Source organism: Telopea speciosissima, chromosome 5, assembly GCF_018873765.1.
Source record: "Telopea speciosissima isolate NSW1024214 ecotype Mountain lineage chromosome 5, Tspe_v1, whole genome shotgun sequence".
Lineage (NCBI taxonomy): Eukaryota > Viridiplantae > Streptophyta > Magnoliopsida > Proteales > Proteaceae > Telopea > Telopea speciosissima.
The window spans coordinates 6,359,351-6,386,524 of record NC_057920.1 but is presented as its reverse complement, the minus strand read 5'-3'; the positions used below and the strand labels follow the sequence as shown (position 1 = coordinate 6,386,524).

The window sequence follows — 27,174 nt, the reverse complement described above, 5'->3', positions numbered from 1 at the left end:
TAGCCATCACCTTCAAACCCTATTCTCAGCCCACCTTCCCTACATCATTCCCCCCACTCGACCTCAGCCCTAGCCTATAATTCCCCCTCTAACCCCTTATCTCTTCACTCCATTAAACCCTAAAGCCTGTGACCCGATTCTGCCCAAAATTGCAGAAATTGAAAACATCTCCAAACCCTAATATCTTTATACCATTAAGACCTCTGAAACCTGCCTTTTAAAACCCTATAAACCCCCTTGTCATTACTTAGCCCTAACCCTAAATTTTGCCCTAATAACCCTAGTCTGCCCATTCGGCCAACCCTTAGACAGAACTGGTCCTAAGTGGAAGTTATTTCACCTAGGCTACATCAAATTGGTATCAAAGCCATGGACAAACATGGCAACCCTATTGTTGATCCAACACTACCACCCCAACCTGATTCCCTTGCTGCAATCATGGCTATGCTGCAGAAGATCTCAACAGACCAGCAAGTTCTTGGTGATCGAATGACAGCCATGGAACAAAAGCAAGCTGTGCCTATTATAAACAACCCTCTATACGTAGAGGAAGATCGGCTACAAGTCCATTCTGAAGTTCATGGCACTCTGGGAAGGAATGAGCACTACAGAGATCATTCCAGACGTCACAGAGACCACAGAGATCAGTCTAGACATGACCGAGGCTACAGGGATCGAAGAAGATATGACAGGGATGACTACAGAGAAGATAGGGACAGAACTACTGAAGCACCTCGAAGACCTAATTTTGAGGAATATTTGAGATCCTACTTCACTGGAGATGAAGCCCAGAACAGAAGATTTGATACACAGAAGGTCAAGCTTAAACTGAAAGAGTATGATGGGACTGGTGATCCACAGAAATTCTACGACTGGCTTGCTGCCCTAGATGACTACTTTGATTGGTATGATTTGCCTGAGGATCGAAAGATGAGACTGGCACACACTAAATTAATTGGCGCTGCTCGAGACTGGTGGTGCAAGACAGAGAGGGATATGGAACGTGAAGGTAAAGCACCTACCAACTGGGAGGATATGAAGTATGATTTGAAAGAGAAGTATTTACCAAGACACTATACAGCTCAGATGCAAGACCAATTCAACTCCCTTCGTCAAGGGAATATGACTGTATCCGAGTACATGCAGAAGTTTGATTCTCTCTCATCTCGCACCGACACAATAGAAAGTGCTACTCAAATGTTGTCCCGATTCCGATTGGGATTGAGATCTGACATCCTTAGAGCTATTGGCGTTGTGGATGTTCTGGACGTCAAGGATTGCTTTGAGAAGGCATTGAAGGCAGAAGACCTATTGAACACTACTAGAAGGTTTGGTTCCACTGCTGTCGACACCAGAAAATCTTTTCCAGCATCCAAACCAACTAATGGTTACAATAGAGGTAATAACACCACTGCTGGTTCTACACGGACAACCCCTTACACTGGCAGCTCTTCACGTGTGGACAAGGGTAAAGCCCCAATGACTACCAGTGAGTCCAACACTTGTTATCGCTGCAATGAGAAGGGACACTATGCTAAGGACTGCCCACAACGACAACAACAGATTCATGTAGCTGAAAAGGAGGAAGAAAGCCCTGATGAATTTGATGAACAGGGTATTTATGCATTACCCCCCGAAGATGGTGATGATGGGACTGCTTATTTTGACGACTTGGGTGATGAATTTGAAGATACCCGAGGTGTTCACGTAGTAGCACGTATATTGAGTGCTGGAATCCAAAGGTGAAGATTGGCGGCGTAGTTGCATCTTCTATACCCGCTTGTGAGCAGGTGAGCGCACGCCGTAATTGCCGATAGTGGTAGCTGCGTTAATGTTGTGTCTGAAGATCTTGTGAAGAAGGCGAATCTGAAATTTGAGAAGCACCCGATGCCCTACAAAGTCTCCTTATTGAATGGGAATAAGCTTGATGTGAACACGCGATGCTATGTTCCCTTACAAGCCCAAAAATATTCAGAGGAAATTTGGTGTGATATCATTCCGATGAGAATGACTGATGTCCTACTAGGGAGACCGTGGCTTTATGACAATGATGTTGCTCTCCTAGGAAGAAAAAACCTCGGTGTGTTTCAACATAAAGGAGAAGAGATCAAGTGGTACCCACTTAATTTGCCTGCAGAAATACGGAAACGTCGTGTCATGCGCACTAATCAAAAGGGGACAGAATCTGAAAATAAATTGCTAGCTGTTCCACAAAAGGAATTTGAACAGATCAGCCATGATACGGGACTGGTTCTTGCCTTGGTGACTCAAGAGGTTGCTGCCCCAACCGAACAGAAGTTTGCACAACCCATCAAGGATCTATTGCAGGACTTTTCAGATGTAGTACCCGAAGAACTGCCCAATGAGTTGCCACCACTCAGAGATATTCAACATGCCATCGATTTGGTACCTGGTGCTATGTTACCAAATCTGCCCGCCTACAGGATGAGCCCCTCGGAGCATGAAGAGCTTAATAAACAAGTTGGAGAGCTTCTCAAGAAGGGATTTATTGAAGAAAGCATAAGCCCTTGTGCTGTTCCAGCCTTGTTGACACCAAAGAAGGATGGTTCATGGCGCATGTGTGTGGACAGCCGAGCTATCAACAAGATCACCATCAAGTATAGGTTCCCAATTCCTAGGCTTGATGACATGCTAGACATGCTGTCCGGTTCTAAGATCTTCTCCAAGATTGACCTCCGTAGTGGATACCATCAGATCCGCATACGGCCTGGAGACGAATGGAAGACAGCCTTCAAGACCAAAGATGGATTATTCGAGTGGAAGGTCATGCCCTTTGGCCTGACGAATGCACCTAGCACCTTCATGAGAGTCATGACCCAGGTACTTAGTCCTTTCATCGGTAAATTTCTTGTTCTTTATTTTGATGATATTTTGGTGTATAGTAAAGACCCCGATGAGCACATAGACCACCTGAAACAAGTTCTCAGAGTACTCCGGCAAGAGAAGTTGTTTATCAATTTAAAGAAATGTTCCTTCATGCTGCCCAAGGTTGTTTTCCTTGGTTTTATAATTTCTTCAAAGGGTGTTGAAGCTGATCCGGAAAAGGTTCGAAGCGTGGTTGAATGGCCTACTCCGAAGACATTTATTGAAGTACGAAGCTTCCACGGTTTGGCTTCTTTTTACAGGCGATTCATTCGTAATTTCAGTGCCATCATGGCACCCATAATCGAATGCACCAAACAGAACAAGGGTCCGTTCGCATGGACAGCCGCTCAAAAGGCCTTCCAGATGATCAAGAAGAAGATGACTGAAGCTCCAGTACTACGCCTGCCCAACTTTGACCATATTTTCGAAGTTGCTACAGATGCTTCCCATGTTGGTTTAGGCGAAGTTCTTATGCAGAGTGGGCATCCTATTGCATTCTACAGTGAGAAACTTAATGATGCCAAGACTCGGTACTCTACTTATGATATAGAGCTTTATGCTGTTGTTCAGGTCTTGCGGCATTGGAGACACTACCTTATTGGCAAAGCGTTTGTCCTGTACACTGATTATGAGGCACTCAAGCACCCCCACTCACAAAAGTCCATTAGCACCAGGCATGCTAAATGGGTTGCATATTTACAGGATTTCAACTTTGCCCTCAAATACAAGTCAGGAAAGGAACATACAGTGGCTGATGCACTGAGTAGAAAAGTCCTGACCTTGAACACTTTCTTAGCCCATGCACTTAGCATCGAGCAGATCAGAGACGAGTATGCTAGTGACAAGGACTTTCAAGTCCTATATGCTGATTTGAAGCAGGGTGGACAACACCCTAAGTACTCCTTGCACAATGGTTACTAGTTCTTCGGAACTCGGCTGTGCATTCCCGATTCGTCCTTACAACACCACATTATCAGGGAGTTACATGGAGGAGGTTTAGGAGGACACTTCGGGAAAGATAAAACCATCTTACAGGTAACTGATCGGTACTATTGGCCTCACTTGGCCAAGGATGTAGAGCATGTAATCAAGCAGTGCCGAGTTTGCCAGCTAGCTAAAGGTACCAAGCAAAACACAGGCCTCTACTCACCACTGTCGATTCCTCACCAACCATGGGTTGATCTCAGTATGGATTTCGTACTTGGTCTACCCCCTACCAGAGAGAGATTTGACTCCATCATGGTGGTTGTTGACAGATTCACCAAGATGGCTCACTTCATTCCTTGTCGAAGAACATTTGATGCATCCCACATTGCCAAGCTATTCTTCAAGGAGATTGTTCGCATCCATGGGTTACCCAGTACCATTGTATCCGATCATGATGTGAAGTTTATGAGTTATTTCTGGAAGACTCTATGGCTGAAGACAAACACCAAGCTCTTGTTCTCTACTGCATTCCACCCCCAGACTGACGGACAGACAGAGGTAGTCAACAGAAGCCTTGGTAATTTGCTGCGGTGTTTGGTCCGAGATTATGCGAAGACATGGCCCTCTATCCTTGACATTGCTGAGTTTGCATACAACAGCTCTGTGAACAGGACCACCGGTCGTACTCCCTTCGAGATTCTTCTTGGGATACAACCCCGCCGCCCGATTGATCTCATTCCCTTACCCCCTCAAGCTCGGGTAAGTGTTGAAGCCGATGAGTTTATTCGTCATATCACCGAAGTGCATGCAGATGTTCGGCGCAAAATTGCACTCAATTATGATCACTACAAGTCCACTGCCGACAAGCATCGCCGGTTCGTTGAATTCAAGCCAGGCGACATGGTCATGGTACGGGTGAATCCAGAGAGACACCAACTGGGTGTCAACAGTAAGCTCCATCCAAAGAAGATGGGTCCATACAAGGTGTTGAAACGTATTGGCCCTAATGCTTATGTTCTAGAGTTGCCTGATGATATGGGCATAAGCAATATTTTCAATGTGGCTTATCTATATCTGTACACGGGGCATCATTCCGATGATGGCGACTCAGAGCACATGTTGCGGCTGCCCCAACTGAAGCCGCCTCCGGAAGATGTGATTGAAGAAGTTCTGGATGATATGCACAAGACGACTCGTCAAGGCGCCGGTTATCACTCTTTCCTTGTCAAGTGGAAAGGTCGCCCACGCCACGACAGCACGTGGATACATGCTGATGATTTCAAGAGGCTCGATCCGGAGTTGTATGATCGCTATATGGCATTCACCCATTCATCGGAGATGAATGTTTCTAAGCCGGGGAGAGCTGATGCAGATCCAAGTTCACGCAGGAAGAAGAAGAGCAGCCTTTGATTTTCGTTGGAGCCTTATTTTATATATTTAGTTTTTATTAGGGTTAAAACAGTCTTTTATTCCCCTCCACGATTTTAGAGGGATGATGTTTTTTGTTTATTTGTTTGTTACACTTGTACTCCTAGTTAGAGTATGAGTCTACTGTTTTAATATTGTTTTTATTAGGATTCAGGTTAAGGGAAGTCACTATTCCTAATCTGATTAGGATTGGTTTTAGGATTTAGAACTAGGACTCCTAGTTCAAATCTATATATCTTTGTAAGGCCTTTTGGTCCCCCCTTTTATTATAAATAGAAGAAATCGTGGGGAGGCTCCCCCACTTCTGATTAAAAAAAAAAAACTTCTGATTTCAGATCTGAGTTGCTGCCTTCGAGCTGCTGCTTCTGCTCCCCTGCGAGCTGCATCCTTGTGGACTCAAGGTGGTTAAAGGGTGGGTTCTCCTACAACTCCTTGCACTGTGAAGGTCAGGAGGTTTTCTTCTATCTTCAAGCTGTTGCTGCTCCTGCACCTTAACCCTGCAACTTATCCATTCAACCCTCAACCCCATTAAACCTGCAACTCCTACTTCAACTAGGATTCCATTATAATTCCAGATCTAGCCATCACCTTCAAACCCTATTCTCAGCCCACCTTCCCTACATCATTCCCCCCACTCGACCTCAGCCCTAGCCTATAATTCCCCCTCTAACCCCTTCATCTCTTCACTCCATTAAACCCTAAAGCTTGTGACCCGATTCTGCCCAAAATTGCAGAAAGTCAAAACATCTCCAAACCCTAATATCTTTATACCATTAAGACCTCTGAAACCTGCCTTTTAAAACCCTATAAACCCCCTTGTCATTACTCAGCCCTAACCCTAAATTTTGCCCTAATAACCCTAGTCTGCCCATTCGGCCAACCCTTAGACAGAACTGGTCCTAAGTGGAAGTTATTTCACCTAGGCTACATCACAAGTCCAAGTTACCATATTATATACAGTTTTAAAACAATTCACGAAATTTTCCTTTTTGTTTAAAACCATGCAAAACTTACCCTCATTCCAACTTTTCACACCATTCACATAAATCACATGCTTAGATACTCCTTGAATGAAACTCATTAAATAACCCAATAATGTTACAAATTATAGTCCTGCTAAGCTCCACTTAGATCGACAACGTCAAAACCCAATGATCCCATTGATGATCCATTCACTCAATTCCTACTTATATGCCTTATATGTAATGATCCTCAATTATCCTATTAATATGGTAATTCGATGATTTACACTTATTCCCCTGAATTTTCATTCTATGCTATTTTGTCATTTTTCCCCTGTTAGGGTTTATAAGTAACCGTCCGGAAAAACCCTAATTTCTCCAGTTAGAAAATTCCTGAGATTCTCAAATTTTATAGGTCAATAGCCAAGGGTCATGAACTCCTCAAAGAAACAGGTCCAAATTCTGAATTAATCTCATTATTTCATGTGTTTAAAATTAACTGTACAGATTCTGGCAAAATCTACTCTCTGCAATAAAAAGATGCAAAAACTACCACTTTCCAAACTAAAATAATTTTTCCTCTTTTCAGGGTTGAACTACACTCAAAGAGGATATTACACACCAAATTTTAAGTCCAAATTCCAAGTTTAATTCAGGTTTTAATCCTCCCCAAATACAGGGTCAAATTCTGCTGTCAGCATATCTGACCCAAGTTTGCATACCAAAAGAATTTGGATGGAGGCCCAAATTGGTACAATCATTTATCCCCCACTTACGGCCAAGGTTTGAGGTCTATGCCGAAACCCTAGATTTCGGCCGAGACAATGTTTTTTTGTTTTTTTTGAAATTACGGCCCCTAGTTTCGGTGGCCATATGACCTAATCAGGCCATAAAAATTGCAGGACAGCCTATTTTAGGCCCTATAAACATAGTGGAACCCTTAAATTTTTAGAACACTCACCCAAAATGGTTGTTTGACTTTGGACCTGTGGTTGGAAGTTAGCATTCTATATATTCACTGACATGGCCTATTTCACACAATCTTTAGTATTCGAACACATAATTCAAGTAAACAAACCTAAATAAGCATTAAGAATGAAAAGATATCAAATTATAAACCATTAAATAAATTATACATCAAACATTATTTGTTACAAAGAGTTAAAGAGTGATATATACAAGAGTGAACAATACAAGCATCAACTCAGTGAGTTACCTAGTATTGGAATGAGTGCCAGGGTAGATCAAAACCACTAGAATGTTGCTGATGCCAAATCAAGTTTTCCTCTGATTGATATTCACACACAGCCGAAACCAACTGAGACTGATCAAAATTTTGACCAAGTCTCGTTGAAATGGTGCTTTTATATCAAGTGACATTTAACAATTTTGGACTATACTTTCGACAAGGTACTAAAACTCGGGTCTCGGTACCAACTCGGCCCTTGAAAAAACCAAGTCGAGTCGAGATCTCGACGAGTTGGTGCATTTTTTTTCTTCGACTCGAAGTCTCAACTCGGTGGGTTTTAGACCTAGTTTGGGTCTGAAACTTGGTATTTAGCCTATTTTAGGCCGTTTAAACACAATGGCAGTATCAGATTTTGCAAAAACAAAGTCCAAATCTGAGTTTCAATTCGGACCATAGGTTGGTAGGCGATAATGTACTAAAATACCCTACTCTACACATAATTTAGTAATAGAAAGCAAGCAAAACATTCAATTAATAGCTAAACAACTTAAATAAGAATTAGAAATGTTAAAGTGATACATCAAACTGTTTAATAGTGTTACAACTATCATCACATAAAATGACTTTGAATCAAGTATTCAGTCCCCGCTAGTGTCACATAGTCTTCCTATGACCTAGTGTTGTTGTAATGTTGCATATAGTGCTCCATAGCAAGCATATAAGAGTTCTGCCGAGTTAGGTAAGTAAATACATAGTAGATGGGTCATTTCCATGGGTCAACCCGAGATCTCGACCTGAGATCTCACCGAGATATGTCAAGTTAGGTAAGTAAATACATAGTAGAAGGGTCATTTCCATGGGTCAACCCGAGATCTCGACTCGAGATCCGAGATCTCGGAGAGATATTGTACTTTTATGTACCGTATGCTATCTCGTCTCGGTTTCTCAGAAAACCGAGACGAGAGCCGAGATCTCGCCGAGTCGAGACGAGTTTTATAACTATGACTTTCGGACCGAAATTTCGGCAAGATGTCAAAATTTCGGTCGAAACCTTGTATATTTCCTAACTCGTGCATGGTTTCAACTTTGTAGCTGTCGAAACCGAGATCTTGGCGAGACCTCAAACCTTGCCCACGGCATATATAAGTATTAGGGTTTGGGTATACTCTTAACACAAATCCGGGTACGACAGTCCTTGGACTGCTACCTGAATCCATGTCCATTCATCCCTATTTGAGGTTGTACCCAATATATTCAACCCAAGATTAGGCCTCAAGATGAAGGATTTCTAATTTCAATGGGTGAAATTGATAGTTCTTAGAATTCATCTCATGAAAAAGAAATTCCTAGGTTGCATTCAATACATTCAACAAAGGAATAAGGAATCAAACATTACTTGTTTCTTGGAATGATCAACCTCCTTCAATCTTCTTCTTCACTTGGAATTGCAGAGATTGAGTACCACATAGCCTAAAAAAACCCACTCTCCAAACACTCACAATAGCCCCCAGGATTCTAGGTCACTTCCTCTCCTCTCTTGCTAACAAAACTCACATACCTTTAATAGGAGAGGGGAATCTCTACCAGATTTTAGTAACTTGGGTGGAGGTTCTCCTAAACCATAGTTTCCACTATCAACCCTAAGGAATAGCCCACGGCTTTAGCAACTTTAGCAAGAGAAGATTTAAACAAAAATTATAAACTGGATCTAAACACAGTATCTCAGCAAAATAGAAACATAGATGTGATGTTGATTTAGCTTATAAAGTGATGGTCTCAGTATCAAAAACTACTTCAACCCTTAAAAAAAAACGCTTGACCATGACCAACATGGGGCCACATTTAATGAATTTAAACACCCAATAGAACTCTATTTGGTTACACTAAATTCCTATATAAAATCCTAATTCCTCCAAATTAATAACTTTTGTGAAGAAGTCAAATCTTTTAATCCAGCCTTATCTTTTGGATTCCAGCTATAATATGCCTTCCCATCTTGTAGGAAGTCTAGTCCACACATGGAGTGAAATTAGGAAGCGAGGGGGAGAGAAAGAGAGAGAGAGAGTAAAAGAATCCCCCTAAATATATATATATATACCTCTCACGGTTTTAGGTTTTACCATTCAATAATATTTCAATGTGCTTTCATCATATGGAGTCCACCTAGTGGGTCCCCAAGCCTGGTTCTCCTTAAAGAACCTAAATGTTTCCTTCTTTGAACCATACTTGGTCAAACCACTCTTGTTTGTACCATACACATACATGCATCATATTTAATATATTTGGCACACACATACATCATGTCATACATGCATCCACATGCCAACTACACTACTTATCTTGGCATGCAACATATCATATCATGTATGCACATCACCGTTTGGATTCCAGCCTAAAAAGTAACTCAATTCTTAAAGAATATATATATATATATATATCCTAACTACCTCTCACAGTTTTAGGTTTGACCATTCAATAATATTTCAATATGCTTTCATCATATGGAGTCCACCTAGTGGGTCCCCAAGTCTGGTTCTCCTTAAAGAACCTAAATGTTTCCTTCTTTGAACCATACTTGGTCAAACCACTCTTGTTTGTACCATACACATACATGCATCATATTTAATATATTTGGCATACACATACATCATGTCATACATGCGTCTACATGCCAACTACACTACTTATCTTGACATGCGACATATCATATCATGTATGCACATCACCTGACATGCATCATGCATACACAGCATCAAATACGCGGCGCGCATGCACAGGGACCAGCATGCAAGACAGTGTCAGGCGTGCGCATGCTGGTCTTTTTGCAGCGGCAGCAGCCAGCTGTGGTGCACGCACATTGCCACGGCTGTATGCACCACCGCTGGTTGCGGATCTCAAGAAACCCCATAAAAAATCTGATCTCTCTCTTCCCAAAACAAAAAAAGCGAACCAAAACCCTAATGGCTCTGATGCCAATGAAAATAAATCACCAACCGTTAGGGTATTACCTGAACGGAGATGGAAACACAGTGGAAGGATCTCGTACGGATTTGGTTACAAGCTTTACTAACTCGAATGATCTTCTACAATCTCTAGATATCTTGAATGGCTTCTCCACGGAGAACTCCACACCCCAAATCCTTGGGAACAGATGGAATCCCATAGAGAACACACTAGTAACTTGGTGAACAAGATTGAAAGTGAGAGAGAAATATCAATGATGCAAGAATGAAATTAGGTTTTGGGGTGACTTGATTATATTTATATATAATCAGTCCCCACCTCCTCACAGTCATAGTTCGAAAACTCGTTTCATTTCGGTGTTTCGGGTTGATCGAATTTTGGATATTTTGGTCGAAATTTTCCATTTTTCTGTTATGTTTCAGTAGGTCATTTCGGTGGGTTTTAGGCCAAGCTAAGGCCTGAAACTTCATGGAAATCCTATTTTAGGCTATATAAACACATTTAAATGTTCAAATTGCAACAATAGTCACCCAAAGTGGTGTTTTGGATTTGCACCATTGATTGACAATGTATGGTCGAATCCTAATGTATAACTTAGTTAATTACACATACACATTGTTAAGCCTTTAACTACTAGAGGACATAACAAATTAATGATTAATAAGCAATTTAAACAAGTAAATTGACTTGGAAGTTGGAAACATAAAGTGAATGACTCATAAGTCATAACTTAAGTCATAATATTAAGTACAATAAGTAAATAACAAGTTAAGAAGATGATATCAATATGACAATATCCCTAAAGTCCAATACAAGTCAAGTAGTCATCTAGTGACTCAAATGTTTACAAATGTTCTAATAATAATTACTCCGACGTTCAGGATCGACCCCACTTATAGTCTGATGGAGCCGACGTGCATTGTTCTCCTACTGTAGGACAAATGAATGCCACGTCATAGTATGAGAGATGTGAAAGGATGAAGAACAAGGAGAAAAAAACCCAAAAAATCAGAGCTTGTTAAGTCTCGGTCGAAATTTCGACCGAGACGAGTTTTGGTATTTATAAAGCTACTTTTGAAAAAGGAATCTCGATATTTTGCGAGATTTTGATTTTGTCTTGAGATATCGTGAGATGGTCGAAATTTCGATCGAGTTTTTGCATTTTTTTTATTTGAGCTGCTGTATCGTTTCAGTCAGGTCGAGATACTCGAAATATTCGAGATCTCGACCGAGATTTCGCGAGATTTAGTACTATGCTCACAGTGTTTCACTCTAAATGGGACACGCACAGAGGGAAGAGACCCAAAGGGGAAAGGCCACCTCCTTAGCTGGCCAACCCAACTGATCCAATCGGCTGCCGCATGGGTGGGCGCCAAACCCGAACCGGGTCTGCCCAGGTTCGATTAACACTAGTGGTGGATTCCAAAACCCCCGGCATGAGTTTGATGCGGTGACAGCAGGGAGGGAGGTGATGCCCAACCGCAGGCCATAGGTGGTAATACCTATCAGTCATATCTTTCCTTCCATCTTCTCATCTTCTTCTTTCTTTCTTCTCCTCCACTGTTCTGTAAGTTCCAGCGAGCACTACTTCTTCCGTCAGTTCTAGCAAGCACTTCTTCTACCGTGGGTGTCATTGGATAACTTCTAATCCTTTTGTGATTTATTCATCTACCATTGCTGTGGCAGTGTGGCTATTTATTACTCACTTTTCTGCAGGCTTTGTATTCAGTTTTCCTCCCCTATGGTTCCTGTTTTCCTTTTACTTTTCTGGTTGCTGTTTGTCCTGTTATTACACTACCTATCAGCCCATCAGTTGGGCCCCATATTTTGAAGACTTTCTTCAACCCTAATTGCAATACCCCCAAATGTTTGGAAACACTGATGGTGGTATACATGCTAAGGTATAAATGATATGATGGTGTGTATGGGGTAAGTGGATTTTTGCACAACATTGCATATGTGAGTGTTAGGGCCACATAATGATGTAGGTACAACACGGCATGTGTTTTGAGTACATGAAAGGTGTTTTATGTGATGTACAATTGTACATACATGATATGATGGGTACATGATAAGACGCAAGTGGAGTGAAGTGTACTTCACCACCTTGGTTATTTGCTTCACAACAAGGGCTGTGACTGATTCATCACAGTGCAAACACTCACATAGAGCCAAGGTTCGAGAACTCGGGTCTCGGTGGCATCTCGGCCAGGCCAGAAACCGAGTCGAGCCGAGATCTCGCCGAGTTGATGCATTTTTTTTTTTTTGGACTTGGACCCCCAACTCGGTGGGTTGTACACATATTTTGGGTTTGAAACTTGGTATCCAGCCTATTTCAGGCCATTTAAACACAATGGCATGCCCAGATTTGCCAAAAAACAAGTCCAAATATGAGTTTCACTTTGGACCATAGGTTGGTAGGCGACGAGTCGTACTAAAACAACATAATCTATATATAATTTAGTAAAACATAGCAAATTAGCAATCAAAACATTCTAATTAGCACACATCAATCAAAACATTCAAATAAAATGTACATTACATCAATGTTCACTTAATTTGTTACATAAAATGAGATTGAACAAGAAATTCATCCCTATATCGATCCACATAGAATTCCCATGTCATGGAATTGCTATAGTGTTGCAAATAGTGTGACACAGCTTCCATATAAGTCTTCTGATCAACATATACCAATCTCCCTATCTTAGGGTACATGGGAGGCTGTTGGTATGAGGTGTAAGATCCACTGCTACTGTCATATTGAGTTTGAGGCATGTATGACTGGTTTGGGACTAGGAATGTATACCCAACACCTGACCTAGAGCTTTGACTGTCATACTCAGCTGCTGACTGCCCATACTGACCATACGCACTATAATCAGAACCGGTGCTCTGCTGGCCATAGTTATAGCCATGATGATGCTGAGATGATTGCCATGACTGATGCTCACTAGTAGTATCTATACTCATGCTTCCGAAACTTGTAAGCATGGTGTTCATACTGCTGTTGTCCTCCTCCTGAGCATATGACTGATGTGAGTGTTTGCGACCCTTCTTTCTGTTGTATGTTTTAGGGTAGCCACCATGGTCTTGATCTTGAGTGGCATGCGTAAACTGAGACTCACCGGTGAAACGCACAGGGTCCTCCTGCGTTCCAACTTCTTGCTCGTACTGCTCGCGCATCCCCTCATGACGATCATCATAATAACCGCCACTCCGCATGCCACTAGCAGCAGCAGCTTCACCACCATCACCATCACCATCACTAGCATCACCAGTGTCATCACCACCACCATCATCATCATCAGCAGGACTTCCTACAGCAGGCTCAAAAGGTTTCGGTGACTCTGCATGTGCACGCCCCTCTTGCGTCGACATATATTCATCAACATCAGTGCCGGTTACAGACGCAATGGTGGGGTCGGGCCTACCCCCAGATTGATCCATATCAGGTGTACCACGATCCCTCACCCACTGGAATAGGGGATCCTCATCGTCATCAGAGTCCTCTTGAAAAATGTTGGACAGTTCAATGGGTTCTTTATCATTGGCCTCAATTCCTTCACGTATGTGCCTCATCCTTAATCTCATATTGTAGTGCACATACACAAGCTGCTCCAGTCGTTACCTACCCAACCTATTCCGCCTCTTTGAATGTATCAATGAGAATGTACTCCAGTTGCGCTCACATCCGGAGGATGAACAAGTTTGTGGAGCACTCTCACTGCTACCTTCCTCAGGTTGGGTGAACTTGTACCATAAAGCACCCGCCAGTCGGCTGCATTACAAATATAGAATAGTAAGAATATGTACATTCTAAAGAGATAAAATTATAATTCATAAATGTAATATCATGCCACCTACCAGGGTCCGACTTTTGTCTACCCTCCACTGACTAGTCGACAAACTAGTGAGGCCTCTCTAAGTATTTGATCTATTTTCAATATGAGGCATTAGTATTTCCTATTTAGTAATTACATTCATAAAACTAAAATGCCAAAATCCCATACTCTCACCTCATCATTGCAAGCAGCTTGTGTCTTTGGATGGGGCTCCAACTTCTGAGTAACACTTGAACGCCTCTAACAATTCTATGTCTAGCCCAAGATCATGGGAGTAGTGATACTTTGGATTCAAATAGTATCTTTGGTAAAGTAAACACCACAAATATGATTTGTTAGTGACTTAATCGCTTTAATGCCTTTAGGGTTTTGAATATGTAAATGTAAAAAAGTTATAACGTTTAAAGTATAAAGTATGTTGAACTCACCAGCCTTATGCAATGGATGACTCAAGTGCTTCTCCCACCGCTCATCAATGATGTTAGTGTAGGACTTTGCACTTCGAGGTATAGCAGCTCTAACCATTTCCTTCATTTTTGGATGGCAGATAAATGTGGCCCAAAGTAGGCTTCTTCTCTGTATCAACCATCCTCGATCGCCACCACGCTCTCATATGCCAACCACTTTCCCCAAGTCCTTCCAAAATCCATCATTTGCAATGGTCCATTTGTCTACCTTTGCTTCTTCGACTTAGAACCTTGCCAACCAAACCATTCATGACTTGCAAACATACACCTTAGACCTATCGCCTTACTCTGAAAGCTCTTCGATGCAATGTAATTGGTGGCAAATCGAGTGACACTAGGCCTCACTAAATCTCCATTGCATTTCTCCCTCATCAAGGCTAAAGCATAAGAATGGTTGTACACAAAAGTTGTCACTTGTCTTACCCTATTTACCACACCCGCCACCAAAGTCTTTTTCCCCATGTCCTTCAGCATTAAATCAATAGAATGGGCTGCACATGGGGTCCAAAAGAGTCGGATCCTTTTACTCTTCTTATTCATCAACTTCTCTCCAGCCTTTTTATAGTTGGAACCGTTATCCGTCACAATTTGGATAACGTTCCTTGGTCCTACCTCCTCCACCACTTGCTTCAACTCCTTATACAAGTATGATGCATCCTTTATATGCTTTGATGCATCGATAGACTTCAAGAATATAGTCTTTCCATTGCAACTCACCATGAAATTTATGATGGACAGCCTAGTAGGTCCAGTCCAACCATCAGCCATAAGAGTAACCCCATATGTCTCCCACATTGGCTTCAAACCATCAATGTATTCTTTTAGCTTCTCTACCTCCTGAGGCAAATATACATTGTATAATTCAAAGGGTGAAGGTCCTTCCATCCTCGCACTGACCCTCCCCGCAATCAAGGAATGCATTATAGTATGTTTCTTGTGCTACATTGGCTGGAATGCCATGGTAAAGCATGAATTTGCTGAAGGCTTTTCGTGCTTTCTCTTGTTTACCACCAAATACTTGTGGGATGGTTGGCTGGTAGGCATCTTGTTGCCTAAAAGTGGTGGGATCCTACTCAAAAATGGGTTCTGGACCTTGTACTCGTGGTCGGGTTTGGGGTCGTGGTATATTTCTTGTCCCAGTGCTTCTCCTCCTCTCATCTTCTTGCACTGGTGCAGCTGAGCCTGATCCACCAGCTCCTCTTGCTTGCTCATATGCTCTTATATTATCAAAATGAAAACTTTGTTTACTCTCGCCAAAGTCTGCATGGTAAATTCTCCATTCAGCCTTTGATTGAAACTCACCAGGTGGAGGCCCAATGTCGATATCATCTTCGCCACAAACCTCTGCACCAGCCCTCTCTAGTATTGCCTCATTAAACTCTTGTTGCATTCTTTCCCTCTCAGATTTTTTTAATCTTCCTCCTTTCAAATGTTGTGTCATTGCCACTTTCACTTGGATAGGAACATTTGGGCATGATGAAACATCCTTGCCTCACTGCATACAAGTGTTGCTTTAACCTGGTGGCTCCTCCGGATAGCAACTTCCCACAATAATTGCATTTGGACTTCTTTTTATCTGGACATGGGAACTCCATGTTGCCATGCTATATCGACATTGTATACAAAATGTCTTATGTTTGACATCGTTACATAAAAAAGCATGTATTAATAACCATGGATCACTTAAAGTAAGGTATTCAAGACTTAAAATATGCTATTCATAACTCTTAAACGTAATGTCAAGCTACTAGAACTATGAAATAACTATCTCTTATTTATCCCCTAACCCTAGTATTTATTTGTTAATTAAAAATAATATTTTGAATTTTTTTTAAAACTATTTATACCTTAAAGTATAAGAAAAATATAATGTAATGATGAATTTGACACCATTTGAAGTTGAATATTATGTACATATGTTGTACATAATTTTCCATAAGCCATAAGTATTTTTCCTTAATATTATATATATATTTTTAATTTTTATAATATATTTATTAAATCTGAAAAATAAAATAATTTTTTTAATGGGTGAAAATAAAAAATTAATCCATGGGGCTGTAGAGCATCCCAAGTAGTTTAACATATATCAAAATCATTTTCAAACAATCACTATTCATCCTATTTTTTTCATTTTCTTTTTTCAAATAAATCATTTATTTTTCCAAAAATTATAATAAATAATTTATTAACTGAAAAAAAAATCCGACTCCATGAAGTGATAGATCGGGCAAAGATGTTCAACATATATTAAAACCGCATGAATCTAACAAGGATTACAAAATTTTTTTTTGGAAAAAATAGATTTGGGGAAGAAATAGAAAACACCTTTGAAATCTTGCAAATAGGTGATGATGCTCCAAATTGGCACTTGAATCTTCACTTTGGCACTTCAATCTAACTCCAAACAGTGCATTCCATCCAACAATCGAAAGAAAGAAGAAGAAATTTGAAGGAGAGGTGTTTTTCCCCTTGGTTTAGAGCCTAAGAACTTCTGTTCCTGCTCTCTCTTATGTTGGAAATGGGTTTTTGGGTGAAAATTGGGCTGAATACAAGTAAATAGCATCTTTGGGCCCAACCGAGATATCGCCGAGATCTCGATTGTTTTTTTTGTACTAAAAAAAACTTGATTTTCACCTTCGAGATATCACCGAGATCTCGCCGAGCAAGATCTCGGTCGAGAAAGTGCACTTTTGAGTACCGACTAGGAACTCGACTCAGTTTTGCCCAAAACCGAGAAACTCGGCGAGATCTCGCGAGTTCTCGAACCTTGCATAGAGCTAGTTTTCCTAAAAAATAAAATCTGTGGGCTAGTTGCCCCTTCCTCATTATTTATAATAACCAATCGCCACAATACAGAATTAGTAATCCTTCTATTCTGTGGGGTTACTTGGCTGCCAAGATGTTTAGGAACTTCTAGAAAGAAGATCCCTTGCTATTACAAGAATTAGAAACTTACTAAAATAAAAATAGTCTTAGTTGCTACTAATTTTAATGACTTAAGAACGTATTACTAGAATAGTAAATAAAACAAAATGATAACTACTAAAAGATCTTTGCAGCTCCAAATCTCTCCCACACAAGCTGGCTTCATAGGGCCCACATGAACAGTAACACGTGAGCAGTACCGCATGAGCAGTACTTCCTTGAACTGCATCATGAAGTTTCTGTGATTTTATTTTTGTTCATTTTTTTGTTTTCAGGTGCCATTAGATTATTCACTCCGCTCTTACATGGAGGTCATTTTCTTGGATCCGCGAATGAAGATATCTGTTCAAGGTTCATTGGTAATTCATATTTCTTCATCCTGCAAGGACTATTGTTGCTTATACCAGATCATTTTGAATGGATTGACCTAGATCTAATTTCTTTGCTTTATTGACTACTTCAACAGGTTAAAACTCGACCCCTGGCAAGATCCTTGAATAGGACTCTTGTTGTAGAAGATACTCTCTTGGGAAAGCCCGTTAAATTGACTCTTGGCCGCAGTCAGCTAGAATGGGAGCAAATGAATTGTGGAATTTTCTTGTACTGGCATGGTCGCTTAATTGAGGTACATTTGTAATGCGCCCCCCCCCCCCCCGGCCCAAAAAAAAGAAGAAGGAAAGGGCGTAATGGTGGGTGCCTGATCTAGATATTTGTCTGTACCCCATCTAGCATGAGCCCTTCATTGTCGCTATAGAAAATGTTCGTTTAGACTTGTGTTGTTCTGTAGCAAGATTTCAGATGTATTGCCTTGTATTAGATTTTTCTCTGTGACATCTCTTAGCCCGTCTGTTGTGTTTGTTTAGCTTCTTAGTTCTTTGTTCATTGTTTTGGACAGTGAGCCTCTGGATCTGGGACCTTATCTCCCTTTCCAATTTTCACTTTCATTAATTTAGCCATTTTTAAGTTATTTGATCTTTCTTCTAAACAGTGAGCTTCAATTGCAAAGACTGCGCTACAGTAGTTATTTTTTCTAAAACTGTACTGTTTTGGATTTCCCCCTTGTTTGTGTTCCTTGATGCTTAATATTTAATAACCAGAAAGTATTTTCCTTTAAAAGGGAAGATCCACCATGCTGTGTACAAGGATTTCCTTTTGTATGGTATCTGTCAGTTGTTAGAGTTTATGTAATAAGGGTACTTTAGGAATTAGTTTATTGTCTAGTTACCTTATATTGTAATTTTTCTTTTTTACCTTTTACCTCTGTAGGGAGGTGTATGTAATTCCTCTTATATTATTAGTGAAGTAATATAGGTGTGGTGGAGACAATACCCCAACACACAACATTCCACCATCTTCTCTTCTCTTCTCCTCCATCTTCTTCAGCCTTCTTTCTCCTTGTTCTTTTCATTTGTTAACTTCCAACTTGGTATCAGAGCACACTCTGTTGGTTTGAGAGTCGAGTTATCTTCTTGTTCCTTCATCTCTCTCTTTGGAAACCCTAGGTTACAAAGGGGTTCCAAAGAAGGGATTCTTATGTGAAGTGTTTGAAGAAATCTTGCAAGGAGCATGAATGGAGACCATGGAGACCATAGAGACACTAAAAGAGCACCTCTTTTGAAGAAATAGGCATTCGAAGCCCATCTCAAGCCAATCCAGCCATGGCCATGTTACCTCCAGCCTATTTTGGTAATTTTTCTCTCTCTCCTTCATTCGGCCAGTGTCGCAGCTGAAATTAGGCTCCTTTGGATCACCCTAGGGTGTTCGTTAACACTCCTATGGTCTTGCTCCATGCTTCTACAAGTTGGAGCTGAGCAACTCAGTTTTGCCTTGTTTTCAAGTTACTGCCAGCTCCTTTTTTCTCTGTTTTGCCTGAGAAATGGTTCTATGATACTTTGGTTTGCTTGAGGCTGGTGCTTTATGATTGTTTCAGCTTCATAGCGGTTGTATAATGAAGCTATGCTTTGAAGGATTTGGTGAAGTTGATATTCTCTTAGATATTTGTTTTGTTTGATTGTTGGACTGTGCTTACCAGTGTTTGAAAGGCCTTTTTGAGTCTTTTTGGGTTGAGACTATACTCCCCAATTGAATTTCGGTGTTCACACTTGTTTCTTCATCATGTTTGGAATCAGTGGATCGATAGAAGTTGTTCCGGGTAGTGTTTCTCCTACTCTAGTGGTTTTGACCACCCCAATACTCAAATTTCTCTTGTGAAGTTGGACAATACCAACTACTTAGACAGTTGGGCACATTCGGTGAAGCTTTCCCTGCGGAGTAGGGGAAGCTAGGGTAAGTTACAGGCACCATCAAAGCCCCCACTCTAGATGACCCAGCATATCCCAAATGGGAGACAGAGAATTCCACGGTTATGACTTCGCTTATCTTCCCTATGAAACCTGAGATTGGTAGTAGATTTATGAGAGAGGAAGCTGCCAAAGGATATGTATGATAGTGTTTCCAAAACCTTTGACTATGTTGCTTCTCTAGAAGTTCATTACAATGAAGCAAGGGGATAAGTCTAGTTTTGATATTATAATAATATCATTGGTCTTTAGGAAGAGTATGATCATTACAGGGATCTTCACCTAACCAGCCCAGAAGATGAAGCAAAGGTTTATTGCACTCTTGAGAAGGAACGGGTTCTTATCCTTCTTGGTGGATTGAACTCGGAGTATGAGCCCATCCGTATACAGATCTTGGGCATGTCTCCTCTTCCATCCTTAGATGAGGTTTGCAGTTATTTGCAGAGTGAGGAGATTTAGAGGGTAGCCATGGAGCTTGCATCCTCCCTTGAGGCATCTGCTCTTTCCTCTAGCTTGCAGAGAGATTGCCGTAATGGTGGCAGAGGCCAAGGGCCACCCCGTGGAGATGATAGAGAGAGGCCTAGATGCAACCATTGTGGGAGACCTGGGCATAATAGAGAGAGGTGTTGGGCTCCTCATGGCCGTCCTCTTGGTACACTTGGTGGCCGTAGAGGGGGAGCTAGAGCACATCCTGTAATGACTGAGATTGATACTCTAGAGTACCCACCTAGCATATAGGCCGACTCCAGGTTACTCTCCAGGGAGGACATTGCAACATTTCACAAGGTCAATGTCACATCTGCCATTTGGGCAGCTCACCTTCTACACCTACAGTGGCAGATTCCTCATCATCCTTAGCTTTGCAGGCCTCCATATAAGCTTCTACCACAACCCCATCTTAGGTCATTGCCTCTGGTACCACTGACAACATGATTGGTACGTCCCACTATTATGATTCCTACACTATTTGTTTTGGTAGGGATAAGGTTAAGGTGGTTGATGGCTCCCTTCCCTCCATTTCTGGTAAGGGCAGTATTCCTATTACATCTTCCATTTCTCTTGGTTCCGTTCTTTATGCCCCTAATTTTTCCACTAATCTTTTATCCGTGAATCACTTAACTAAATCCCTGAATTGTTGTCACTTTTTCCTTTCCCATTGTCTTTTTCAGGATTTGGTGACGAAGAGGATTATTGGTAGTGGACATAAGAAAAAAGGTCTCTCTCTATATTCTTGAGCCTCAACCATCTTTTTTGCCCATAGCTCGGTCCTATGTGTGTGGACGTAGTGATAGTAGTTCTGTGGATTCTGTAATGTTATGGCATCGTCGACGTGGCCATCCATCTTTTGTTGTAGTGTGCAAACAATTACCTCATTTATTTTCTTATTTTTCTTCTTCCTATGTTTTTCAATGTGAACCATGTATGTTTGCCAAACATTGTCATTCATCTTATCCATATCAGGGTAATAGATCTATTATTCCTTTTCACCTTGTGCACACTGGTTTTTTTTTGGGGGACCCTCTCCTACTACCTCTTTATTTGGCTATCGCTACTTTGTTTCATTTGTTGATTACTATTCTCGCACTACTTGGACTGTTTTGATGAAACATAAGAGTGATGTCTGTGATGCATTTAAAAATTTTTATTAGATGATTCTTACTCAGTTTGAAACCCGAATCACGATTGTCCGTTCTGGTAAAGTGAGGGGAGTACATGTTTGGTGACCTCCACAACTTCTTTACGGATAATGACATTATCCATCAGCTAGCTTGTGTTGACACACCCCAACAAAATGGGGTAGCTGAGAGGAAAAATCGCTATTTATTGGAGGTCACTCGGAGACTTTTGTTTGGCATGCATGTTCCTAAGACTTTTTGGTCTGATGCTCTTCTTACTGCCTCCTTTCTCATCAACTACATGCCTACGAAACTCCTTGGTTCCAAATCTCTTTTGGAAACCTTGTCTCAGGTTTTTTTGCTTTCTCTCTTCCCCCCTAGGTCTTTGGGTATGTTTGTTATGTCCATGTCAACAAATCCTCTTGCACTAAACTTGACCCAAAAGGCTCTCAAATGCCTCTTTCTTGGGTATTCCTCTACTAGCAAAGGCTACAAGTGCTACCATCCTTCCTCCCATCGGCGTCTCCTCTCCAAAGATGTTACCTTCCTTGAATCCATGCCCTTCTTTGCTCCTCATCAGCATCCTCTTCAGGGGGGAGAATAGTGAGAGTGAAAAGGTTGTTGATGATATTCCCTTTCCTTCTCCCAACGTATTTCTCCCTTTATGTTTGACATTGGGAAACACAAAGAAGTAGTTGTGGTTGATATTGGTAATCAGTCAGGTGGTGGTTCTGGTAATGAAGGAGCCAGTTGTGTACAAAAGAGGTTGCTGGAGGAAGAAGAAGAAGACCTGCCAAAAGTCCTCTTTGGATCCACATCCTGAGCTCCACCATCCTCGGTCAGGTGACATCCCTTCCCTTCCTTCTATTGCTGTTAGGAAAGGTAAGAGGCCTTGCACTAATCCTATAGCCCAATTTGTTTCCTATGATGCTCTTTCTCCTACAACTGTTGCCTTTACTGTTGCCCTCTGTTCTGTTTCCATTTCCAAAAATGTCACTGAAGCTATGTTTGACCCAAAGTGGAAGCAAACCATGTTTGAGGAAATGATGGCTCTTGAGAAAAATGGTACTAGGAAATTGGTAGATGTCCCCAGGGGAGAAGTTCCAGTTGGATGCAGATGGGTCTGCACAATTAAGTATCGGTCAGATGGTACAATTGAGTGGTACACGGCAAGGTTGGTGGCCAAAGGGTACAATCAAGTGTATGGTGTTGACTATCAAGAGACATTTGCTCCTGTGGCTAAGCACAATTCTATAAGGGTCCTCTTATCATTGGCAGCCAATAGAGATTGGCCACTATATTAGTTAGATGTGAAGAATGCCTTTGTCCATGGTGACTTAGAGGAAGTGTACATGCAACCCCCTTCTGGCTTCAAGTTTCCTTGAGCTGAAGGGAAGGTGTGCCTTCTCAAGAAGGCTTTATATGGTCTCAAACAGTCCCCAAAGGCATGGTTTGAGCGGTTCAGGCAGGCTGTTCTGAAGAATGGATATTCCCAGAGTCAAGCTGACCACACTATATTTACTTGGCAAAGTAATAATACCATCACAAAGCTTTTTGTTTATGTTGATGACATTGTAGTGACTGATGATGACAGAGTTGAGATGGCTAGGAGAAGATTGTGGCCCCTCTCTTATTGATGCAGGGAAGTACCAGAGGCTAATGGGGAAGCTCATCTATTTGTCTATGACTCACCCAGATATTTCTTATGAAGTGGGAGTGGTGAGCTAATTTATGGATGCTCCCAAGAGTGGGCACTTGGATGCTCTATACCGCATTCTCAGATACTTGAAGTCCTCTCCAGGGAAAGGACTATTGCATGCCAGGTATAATCACTTGAGAGTAGAAGGTTTCACAGATTCCGACTGGGCTGGATCCATCTCAAACGGAAGGTCTACATTTGGCTATTGCACATTTGTGGGAGGTAACTTAGTCACATGGAGAAGCAAAAAGCAGCCTATTATAGCTAGATCAAGTGCAGAGGCAGAATTAAGGGCTATGGCTCATGGACTTTGCGAACTCATATGTTTGAGGCGATTGATCCCGATGTTGGGGTTTGACACTGCAGGACCTATGTGGCTCTACTGTGATAACAAAGCGGCTATAAGCATTGCTTACAACCCAGTGCTACATGACAGAACAAAGCACATCGAAGTGAACAAACACTTCATCAAGGAGAAGATAGACTCAGGCTGCATCTGCACAACTTTTGTGAAGATTGGTGATCAACTGGCGGACATCTTCACCAAAGGTCTTACATAAGGGTGTCAAAAGCAAACGAAACGTTTACCGAAACCGAACCGTGAAACCGTTTAGTAAACGGTTTGGTTATGGTTTCAAAATTGAGGGGCCGTTTAATTAAACGGTTTAAACCGAACTGGACCGTTTGACCGAATAAACCAGTTAACACTCTTAAATGTACATAAATGTGGCAATAGCAAACTGAAATCGTTTACCGAAGCTGAACCGAACCGTTTAAAATTGACAACGTGAAACCGTTTAATAAATGGTTCGGTTATGGTTTCAAAATTGAGACTGTTTAATTAAACGGTTTAACCGAAACCGGACCTTTTAACACCCTTAGTCTTACATCTCTTCAGTTTAGTACCCTATTATGCAAGATGGGAATGCATGACATTTATTCTCCATCTTGAGGGGGAGTGCTTCAGGTCTGCATCAGCTCTCCTCGACTTGAAAACATTTGTCTCTGACGAATGGATGAGGGACATGTAACGATCATGCAACTTGGTGTCGAGCTTCTTGAAGTCGTCAGCATGAATCCATGGGTTCTCCTGGCATGGGCGTCCTTTCTACTTGACAAGGAAAGCATGCTAACCGCTGCCAAGTCGAGTGGTCTTGTGCATGTCGTCTATAGCTTCTTCAATAATGTCTTCAGTGGGTGGTTTGAGTTGGGGTAGCCTCAGCATTTGTTCAGAGTCTCCATCATCTGAGTGATGTCCCACATAAAGATGTAAATCAGCCACATTGAAGATGCTGCTTATGCCCATATTAGCAGGCAACTCTAGCACATAAGCATTAGGTCCGATATGTTTCAGTAACTTGTGTGGACCCATCTTCTTAGAATGGAGCTTGTTGTTGACACCCGGCTGGTGCCTCTCAGGGTTAACTCTAACCATGACCATGTCTCCTGGCTTGAACTCTACATATCGTTGATGTCTAGCAGCATTAGCCTTATAATTTTCATTAGTGAGAGCAATTCTTCTTTGAACATCAGCATGTACCTCTGTGATGTTGTGCAAAAACTCATCAGCTTCAAGATCAGTGGGACGCCTTGGCTGAACTCCAAGTAAAATTTCAAGAGTATGTCCTGTTGTTCTATTCACTGAATTGTTGTAGGCGAACTGAGCAAAAACAAGAATGGAGGGCCAAGTCTTCTCATAATCTTTGACCAAACACCTCAATAAATTTCCCAGGCTTCTGTTCACCACTGTTGTATGCCCGTCAATTTGTGGGTGGAAACCAGTAGAGAATAGAAGCTTGGTATTGGTCTTCAACCACGAGGTCTTCCAGAAGTAACTCATAAACTTCACATCCCTGTCTGAAACAATAGTGTTTGGCAGCCCATGGATACACACTATTTCCCTGAAGAATAGCTTCGGCCTATGGGAAGCATCAAGTGTCTTTCTACATGGAATGATGGAATGAAGTGAGCCATGTTCGTGAATCGATCTACCACAACCATAATAGAATCATACCGTTCCCATGTAGGTGGTAGTCCAAGAACAAAATCCATGTTGAGATCAACCCATGGTGCATGAGGAACCGGCAAGGGTGAATAGAGACCGGTATTGTGTTTGTCTCCCTTTGCTAGCTGACACACTCGATACCTCTTGATCACATGTCCCACATCTTTAGCAATGTGGGGCCAGAAATAACAATCGGTCACCTGTAAGATGGTCTTGTCATTCCCAAATTGTCCTCCCAGGCCTCCTCCCTGTAACTCCCTAATAATGTTATGGCGTAGGGAAGAATCTGGTATGCACAACCTTGTTCCTAAGAACAAATAACCATCGTGAATAGCATACTTAAGGTGCTGCCCACCTTGCTGCAACTTAGCATATAGGATACTAAAGTCCTTATCACTAGTATACTCATCACGGATATGCTCGATGCTAAGTGCATTTGCTGAAAATGTATTCAAAGTCAGTACTTTTCTACTCAGTGCATCAGCTACTGTGTTTTCCTTTCTTGACTTGTATTTTAAAGCAAACACAAACTCTTGTAGATAAACAACCCACCTTCCATGTCGATTGCTGATTGACTTTTGTGAGTGAAGGTGCTTGAGTGCTTCATGATCAGTGTATAGGATGAACTCTTTGCCAACAAGATTGTGTCTCCAATGGCATGGCACTTGGACAACAACATAGAGTTTTAGGCCATATGTGGAACATTGCTGCTTGGCCTCATTAAGTTTCTCACTATAAAAAGCAATAGGGTGCCCACCTTGCATCAGTATACCTCCCAGACCAACATGTGAAGCAATAGTTGCCACCTCAAATATACGGCCAAAGGCTGGTAAGCGTAAAATTGGAGCCTCTATCATTTTCTTCTTGATCAGTTGAAAGGCCTTGTTTGCTGTAGCTGTCCATTCAAACTTCCCCTTACTCTTTTTGGTACATTCTGTATTGGGTGCCATGATCGCACTGAAATTCTGAATAAACCTTCTGTAGAAAGAAGCCAAGTCGTTGAAGCTACGGACTTCAGCAACTGACTTTGGTGTAGGCCATTCAACAATACATTTGACCTTCTCTGGATGAGCTTCAACCCCTCGTGAAGAAACAATAAAACCAAGGAATATAACCTTGGGCAGCATGAAAGAGCACTTCTTGAGATTGCTGTTCTCTTGACGGAGTACTCTCAAAACTTGCTTCAAGTGGTCAATGTGCTCATCTGGGTGCTTACCATAAACGAAAATATCATCAAAATAAACAACCAAAAATTTACCAATGAAAAGACGAAGTACTTATGTCATGACTCTCATGAAAGTGTTGGGGGCATTCTTCAAACCAAAAGGCATAACCTTCCATCCAAACAGGCCATCTTTGGTTTTGAAGACAGTGTTCCATTCGTCTCCAAGTCGGATACGAATCTGATGGTAACCACTTCACAAATCTATCTTGGAGAAGATCATATAACCAGACAACATGTCTATCATGTCATCAAGCCGGGGAATGGGAAACCTGTACTTGATTGTGATCTTGTTGGTAGCTCTGTTGTCCAAGCACATACGCCAAGGGCCGTCCTTCTTTGGATTGAGTAGATCTAGAAAAGCACAAGGACTTGGGCTCTCTTGTATGAAACCCTTTTGTAGCAACTCTTCCACTTGTCTCTTGAGTTCATCATGCTCCGTGGGGATAAGATGGTACGTGGGCAGATTAGATAACACAAAACCAGGTATCAAATCAGTTGCATGTTGAACATGGAACTAAAATTCGAAACTCGACCAGGTTTCGACCTTGGGAAAAACCGAGTTGACTTGAGATCTCGCGAGATCTCAATCGAGTTAGTGTATTTTTTTTTTTCAACTCGAAGGCTAGTTTCGATGGGTTTTAGACCTAGTTTGGATCGGAAACTTGGTACTCAGCCTATTTTAGGCTATCTAAACACATTGGCACTATCAGATTTTGCAAAAACAAATTCCAAA

General features: G+C 41.5%; 1 protein-coding gene across 1 annotated transcript in view; it reads left to right on the top strand.

The window, feature by feature from the left end:
• LOC122661801 (MORC family CW-type zinc finger protein 3-like) overlaps window positions 1-27,174 on the top strand; it is a 60,725-nt gene that overhangs the window by 12,724 nt on the left and 20,827 nt on the right. The window contains exons 8-9 of the mRNA XM_043857311.1: window positions 17,872-17,955; window positions 18,063-18,221. Coding sequence (XP_043713246.1) covers window positions 17,872-17,955; window positions 18,063-18,221 — 243 coding nt within the window. The remainder of the gene's footprint in view (window positions 1-17,871; window positions 17,956-18,062; window positions 18,222-27,174) is intronic.